The following is a 7,736-nucleotide window of genomic DNA, read 5'->3' on the forward strand; positions in this document are numbered from 1 at the left end:
CACCTCTTAGCATAAGCTCAGGTGTGATCCCATGGCCTCACAAATAACAAAGACACTCCTATTACCCCGGAAAGGTCAAGGACTGAAAGACTTCCTCCCAGGAACCAGGGACAAAGTCCAGTCCAATTCTTTAGACAACCTCCAATCCACACCTCCTGCACCTCCAACCCTAATTCAAATAAGGATAAAATCCACTAAACAGGGCCCATTGCTGGCCTGAACTATTTTTGTTTCTTTTTTTGAAGCTTTTTATTATAGACATTTTCAAACATATACCACAGTGGAATGAATAATATAATGAACCCTCCCACCTCCGTCTCTAGTAACTGATTATCCATTTGTGGATTACTCTTTCATTGATACCCACCCCCTTTCCCTTAACCCCCACGGTTAGATTATCCCGCAGCAAAATCCAGACGGACATCCTATCAGTCTGAGAATTCCTTATCAAAAGCTTCCTGAAGAGGAGCTCTACCCAGGGTAAGACTAAGTATGCTGGCTACAGGTCTGCTGAAATCTCAACCCTTGGGAGCCCCTGGGTGGGGCCTGGACAGGTTCCTGGGCAGTAGCCATCTGTAGTGGACAGCTCATTTGTTGACAACAGCATGACGAACAAACCGCACTTTCTACCCACACTGCAATGCGGGAGAGAACGCCAAACACTGCTTTATAGCGTTCAAAGCTTCTAAGGCACGTCAGCCAGCCCTGATCTTGTCTACAGCCATGATTATCTCCTTAAAGAGTTAACTCTAAAAAAATTAATCTCAAGAAATAACAGTTCAAATACTCCTAATTAATTAAAATCAATAGTGAGAGGCAGAAAATGGTCAAAGATAACATATTAGTATTATTGATCGCAGATCGATTTCAGAGTATTTAAAACAGGAATAATCAGCCATCGCATCTTGAAAAATACAGACTTGATCCTAACCTTTTGTTTATCATACCACACTGACTGGGACAGTCCCCAGTAGCTGGGTCTAGGATAGTATTTTGTGTTTGTGTTTCTGGGAATTTCTGATACTTCCCAGCATACCAGAAGAGTGTTCCCCTCACACATGCTACCAGGCTTCTCCTCCCTAATGGAACAGAAAGAGTGGTGAACAGAGTGACCCTCTACTTTCTCATCATATTCTACAAAATGAGAAATCAGATGGACACAAAGGTTCTTCCAACTCTAGGACTCCAGGGTTGTGTGGTGGCCCTGCAAGGCTAGCTTATGTAAGGTCTTACCATTACAAACAGAATGGTTAAAGACAGCAAGGATGCACTCCTCAATTTACAACTCCAAAGCACCTTGCACAGAGCTCGGCTTTGGTTACCTACTTGACCCTCTTATAAACAGAGGGACTCATGCTTCCCTACCCTGAGCTGCACATTTGCCAGGGAAGGAGCCTCCCTACTGTCCCCATTTCTGCAGAAGAGAGCCAGAGCAGGAGCCATGGATTAATCTCTGGCATTCTACACCTCTAAGCCTAGCTGTTTCCCAAGTATTAATTGGTTTCAGACAAGGCTTTCGTTTCAGAGAATCAATGAAAATGCTTTTGATCATCTTCAAAAGCAGAGAAGAATCACCAAAGAACTTTTCATCCAAGTAGTAAGGAAGAAAACTTCTAAGGACCACATAATACCTATTGCAGGGATGTCTTCCCTACAAAGACTACTGCTCTCCCAATGAAGTGAAAATCCTTGTTGGGAGATGACACCGATCAGGTATGTACCTGCATGTCAGGTGTGTACCTGTCCGGAATATCAAGTGCTCTGCCCTGCCTAGAGTGCCGTAGAATTCCAGCATGAGGCCTGAGATGCACTACATTCTCAAATATCCATATGAAAAGGTCTGGGGTCTCTACTTCCCCTGGTAACCTCTTTTCATATTATAAGAAGCCTGACGGGAGCTCTCCTCTAAGCAAAGCCCAGAGCTGAACTCATTTCATTATAAGAGGTTAAGTTCCTCACACTTAACATCCTGACAACATCCGGCTATAAGGAGCTTGGGGAAAATCCAGCAATCCACTCACTCCTGCCCCTTAGTGGACTGGGTTATTTTCACTGCACAGAAACACTGCAGGGAAAATAGCCACTTGTGTAACCCTCTTTAACTCATTCCCTCCCTGATCAATGTGAGTTTATAGAACTGGCTCAAAGGAGGAAGGCAGCAGAAGGGGGCAGGGCCAGCCCCAGGCTCTGACTCATGCGAGGGCCAGTGCTGGGTCTGCAGCCTGTGGCCAGGGATAAACAGCAATGTTCCTGTTCCCCAGGAGGTTTGCTAAAAGACCCTTTTGGTGCTAGGTTGCCACCCCAGTAAGTGGTCTAGTGTGGTCCCTGAGGCAGTCTATCTCCATGATAGCAGGCTTCAGAGATCCAGCTTAGCTGGCTGGCTGTGCCAGCTTCAGTGATAACCTGCACTGTCATTCCGTATCTCACAATCCAGGGGAGAGGAGCTATCGCCAAGAGTTGTCAGTAAGAAAGCAGGACACTCTAACATGAGCAAACCCACCAGGCTTCTGTTGACCCAGGGCAGTGTCCCCCTTGCCTGGCAGAGTTCCTTGCCCTGCAGCCAAGGCTATGGGAAGCAAGGCCTCCAGCAAAGCTCATGGCTGCCACCAAAGCATCTCTGCCAAGATGCTTCTCATGACACTTGGGAAGGATTTCCATCCAAACTGGACTGGGGTCACCTGACCTTGAATCACAAATCCAACACAGGCTCATTCCAGTCATGGTTTGAAGCTTTAGTTGAAAAGTTTCCTGTTTGAAAACCATCAATGGGGAGTGATGGGTGAGCAGGGTAGAAAGGGAACAGCACTATTTTCCAGTGGAGAAAGAGGGCATGCTTCTTTAGGAAACTGTATTCTGGGTAGAGATTGCTGTGGGTGTTTCCTCAAGCACAGCTAATAACCAGGAGATCGAGCCCCAACATGCGGGTAACGGAGGTTGTGTAATTCAACCAAATTCAATAACTTTGTAATTTTAAAAACATCTATGGTAAGTAATCAAAACACCAAGATCTGAAGGCTACCCTAGAGAGCAAAGGGGCAGCCTTCAGATCCAAGTGGCCCAAGACAGAACGTACAGTAGCTATGGATTTTTTCTAAGAGGAATTGGGCACTCATGACTTCACTCCCCAGAGCTCTGCCCAGCTGCCCAGCAGCCTGGAGATTTCCCAGAACAATGGGAAGCAGGTCACCCTGCCCTGATAGGCACCAGGGGGTGGAAATGCCTCCTTGCCCACAACACAATCACCTCCACCCCTTTTCCCTGGCTAAATGCCATCTCCCACCCTCCTACCTGCCCCGCCCCATGCTCCCAATCCTTAGGGCCTCTTGGGGAATTCTCCAAGGAGAGTTCTGCCTGCTGGATTTTCACTAGGGTCTTGGGACCTCTGCAGGCAGTCAGTCCAAGTGTCCATGGCCTGCCTACTTGGGGGAGCAGATGGAAAGCGTGGCACCAGCGGAGAACACCCAGAAAGCCGGGTACAAAGCCTCAGTAAAGTCCACCTTGAACTTATACATCAGGTGGACCTTGTCAGCAACAGCGAAGAAGATGACAAAGCCGTGGTCACAGTTGAGAAGCACGCCCACCCGTGTGGCCTTGGTAGAGGGCAGGGTTTTCTCCACGTTGTTGTGCCAGGCAGAGATCTTGGTGTTGAACCACTCCACGCACCAGGAGGCGCTGTTGCGGCCGAGCCTGCTCTCGGGGCCCTGCCGGTCCATGCTGCCATAGCAGATGCCTACCCCACAGAAGTTGTTCTTCTGCAGCTCCACCTCCCAGTAGTGGATCCCCTTCTTGTAGCAGTGCAGGCCCAGCACCTGAGAGCAGTAAGTGAACCTCTGGGGATGCGGCCGGTAGTTCTGAGGCATCTCAGCCACAGAAGCTACTGTATAGTTCTGTGACAGAGCCACCTTTTTGTGGGCAGTGTTGTAGTCCAGGATGACTTTAACGTAATCTGAGAAAACATCACCCCAAGGATTAATTACAAGGGGCCCAAAGTGCTCTCACTTTTAGACCTTTCCCAATGTGGTACTATTTATTCACCAGTTTTAACCATCCATGCACCCATCTACCCATTTGTCTGTCCATCCATACATCTAACTGTCTATTTATTCATCTATCTATCTGTCTATCCATGTATCCATCCATCCATCTAGCCATCTACCCATGTGTCCATATGCCCATCTATCCACTCATCCATTCACTTATCTATCCATCCTTCTGTCTTTCCATTTATCCATTCATTCATTCATTCATTCATTCATCTATCCACTCATCTAGTCATCTATCCATTTATCCATCTGTCCATCTATGCACCCATCCATTATCCATCAACTCATCTATCCATCCATCCATCGATTCTGCCCAGCCAGCCATCTATCATCTATCAGTCATCCGTGTGTCCGCCCATTCATGAGTCCAAAATAATTTACCAGGCACATGACTGACACAAATTCTGATTGCCTCATGGAGTTCACACTCCAACAAGCAAGGCAAGTCCATCAGTAACAACGTTATGAGATTCACACTCTGCCAAAAGCGTAGGCACACACTGTAGGGACACAGAGATAAGGCAACTGATGCTACAGTTGGGGAACATTTCACTGACAGGCTGGAGCTGGAACCAAGTAACAGAAGATGAGAGCTAGACAGAGGAGAGAGAAAGGCCATTCCAGACAGAGGGAACGCTGAGGGTGAAGCCATGCAGTGCCAGAAGGGTGGGTGTGTGCTAGGATCGAGGAAGCTGAGTGGCTGGGAACACAGATGCAGCAGGAGAAGGGAAACATGTTGGGGCTAGAAAGGGAAGAACTCAGGAGTCTAGACTTTAACTGGTGGGCAGCAGGGAGCCACGCAAGGTCTGTAAGCATAGACATGGCCTGACTATATCTTTGGTGTGACACTAGCATGTCCTCCCTATCCTTCTGCCACTTACAAGCAGTTCCAGATCTGAGGATGAAGCTCCCCTCAGTGTCATCCCCATACTCAATCTCCTCTGCCCCCACCCTCACAGGAGATCCTGGGGACCCATAGGAAACAGCTCATGGGGCAGCAAGGCAGACAGGGACAAATCTTAGTTTGGGAACTTGGAAACCAAGAGACCCGGACTTTCGTCCTAGTCTCTTTTGCCCCTACTCACTTGCTAGGTGGCTCAGGGGCATGGCACTTTTCACTGGAGCCCGAGTTTCCCCTTAGGCAAAATGAATAAGCTGTGGGGAGCAAAGGCCCTAAGTGGCTAGAACTTTACTTTCCCTGCTTATGCAGCTGCCACCAAGTGCACAGCAGCTCCTGAAACACATGGCTCAGCACCACCACCAGCAGCTTGGGCAAGAGTAGCTCCAGCCCGGGGCTGGTCTGGGCCTCTCATGGGGGGCAAAGACAGTGGGGAGCTACAAGGAGGCCAGCCCTGAGGAACTAAGGGACCCACAGATCTCCACCAAGTCTGCTGCAGCTGCAGGTGAAGGAAGGGCCTGAGGTGTATTTTTCAGTGATTGGTTTTGGCCACCACGTGGAGGTGGGTACCGCTGGCAGGTGCTGCATGGAGTGTTGCATGTGGGTAGAGAAAAAACAAGAAGAGGGAAAGTGGGCAGGTCCTAGGCCTGGCCTTGATGAAGGAACTCCACCCATTTCCAAGTGGGACAAGCTTACAAAGGAGCTTGACTAGAGGGGTGGGTGGAAACCCAGGGGGGTGTAGCGGCTCAAGGGTCAAGGGGAAAGAGTGTCAGAAGGAGGAGGAATGCCACTGAGAGGTGAAGCTAAATAAAAGCTGAAAGGCATCCCTTGGATTTTGTGACACAGAGGCCACTGATGACCTCAGAGCTGCCTGAGTCAAGGGCAGGAGAGAGGTCAGACTGCAGTGACAAAGGATTAGACTTCGGACTCTCACCTTGGCCCCACACTGCAACCCTGGACAGCTAAACACTGAGATTCTGAGTGAACCGGTCTGGGGGGCAGCCTGGGCATCGGGGATTCTAAAAAGCTCCCCAGAGGATTCTAACATGTGGCCAACAGTTGAGAGCCACCAGTGTGGACAATCTGCAGAGCTGCTTTTCCCCAACCGTCCTCAAAAGGACCATGGAGGAAATGAGCTAAACATAAAAGCTTTCCGTGCTTGCCTGAGTCTGATCCTGTAGAACTGGAACAGGGCCCAGGAATTTGTTTTTTGGGTTTTTTTGGTTTTGCTTGTTTGTCTGTAGAGACAGAGTCTCGCTCTCTGTTGCCAGGCTGGAGTGCCGTGGCACAATTTCAGCTCACTGCAACCTCTACCTCCTGGGTTCAAGCGATTTTTGTGCCTCAGCCTCCCAGGTAGCTGGGATGACAAGCGTGTGGCACCACACCTGGCTAATTTTTTGTATTTTTAGTAGAGATGGCGTTTCACCATGTTGGCCAGGCTGGTCTCGAACTCCTGACATAAGGTAATCCACCCGCTTTGGCTTCCCAAAGTGCTGGGATTATAGGCATGAACCGCCGCACCCGGCTAGGAATCTGTATTTTTAACAAGCATTCGGGTGAAAGGGAGGCAGGAAACAGAGCTGGAGCCAAAACAGTTTTGCTGGGTCCGTTTTTGTGATTTGGATAGATGTAAACACACTACAGATAGGCACGCCTCGGTAGAGAGGCTGAGGGTGAAGAGATGGGAGTGGAAAGGCCGAAGAGAGAGCAGAAGGCTCCAGAGAGCACATGAGGAGCAGACTCCAGAGCTCAGGGCCAGGGACCAGCCTTGGGAAAGGGACCAGGAGGCGAGGAAGGGGGCACGGTAGATGCAGGTTTGATGACAATTAACAGAGCAGGGGGAGCCCCTTTTTCACCGTCTCTCTTCTCCGTGAAGCAGAAGGTGGGCAGGACAGGGAGAAGGCTGTAGGAAGTCTTGGGAATCGTGGCTCTGGAGAGTGGTGGGGAGGGGACAGGGGATACCAGCCAGGTGAAGGCTGGTGACCACAATCACCCCGCCTTCTCTGCAGGGGACATGCAGGCGCCAAAGGTGAGCTCAGTAAGTCCAGAATGGACAGCAAGACGGAGAGTCAAAGGACCCACTGTGAAATCTGAGCTGGTTAGGAAAGAAGTCAAGAAAGGCACTGATGACTGGGAGAAAATAAGGGAGCAACAAAGTAGAGGACGAGTGAAGGGAAACGGCGGAGGTAGCCGGCCAGCTGGCCTCACACAACTGTACAGAGTGGCTGAGGAGAGACAGAACCAGTGGAAGCGCGCACCAGCACGGAAGCTACTCACACTCCAGGAGCTCAGGTCTGGACTTGGCCAGGAAGGTCTCCAGCACCTTGGCCTTGAGAGATGCTGCGTTCGGCTGTGAGCTGGCACCTTTGGCTCCAGCGGCTGCAGCTGAGAGAGGAAACAGAGAGCAATTTGCAGAACAAACTCAGAACGGACACCCCAAAGCTTCTTGCCCATGTTAACTCACCCTCCGAGCTGTCTCGTTCTAATTCCACTGTCAGTCCCGAGGCTGTAAGGAAAGAGAAACATGATACAGAGCAACAGGTTGGCCTCTACTCCCTTCCACGCTAACAACAGGGGACACCACACAGGGCTAAAGTCACCCTATTCATCTCACTCATTTATGCTGGTCCTCCCCTCCAGACTCAGGCCTGCTGCCATACAGAATGGAATCATACAGATCCCATCACAGAACCTGATGAGAGAGATCAACTCTCGCTACCAGCATTCAGTTCTGTGCTCGGGCAGTCTCAAGAAACAAACAGTTGCAGAAATGCAAAACTTACAAGGTTTCTTGG

At 49.8% G+C, this 7,736-nt stretch overlaps 1 protein-coding gene across 1 annotated transcript in view; it reads right to left on the reverse strand.

Moving 5' to 3' along the window:
• Positions 1–208: 208 nt before the first annotated feature.
• Positions 209–7,736, reverse strand: part of TRIM25 (tripartite motif containing 25) — a 24,854-nt gene continuing 17,326 nt past the window's right edge. The window contains exons 7-10 of the mRNA XM_032279361.1: positions 7,725–7,731; positions 7,406–7,447; positions 7,219–7,326; positions 209–3,946 (exon numbers count right to left, since the gene is read on the reverse strand). Coding sequence (XP_032135252.1) covers positions 3,417–3,946; positions 7,219–7,326; positions 7,406–7,447; positions 7,725–7,731 — 687 coding nt within the window. The 3' untranslated portion in view covers positions 209–3,416. The remainder of the gene's footprint in view (positions 3,947–7,218; positions 7,327–7,405; positions 7,448–7,724; positions 7,732–7,736) is intronic.

Source organism: Sapajus apella, unplaced genomic scaffold, assembly GCF_009761245.1.
Source record: "Sapajus apella isolate SASKATOON/1434 unplaced genomic scaffold, GSC_monkey_1.0 scaffold12, whole genome shotgun sequence".
NCBI classification, from domain to species: Eukaryota; Metazoa; Chordata; class Mammalia; order Primates; family Cebidae; genus Sapajus; species Sapajus apella.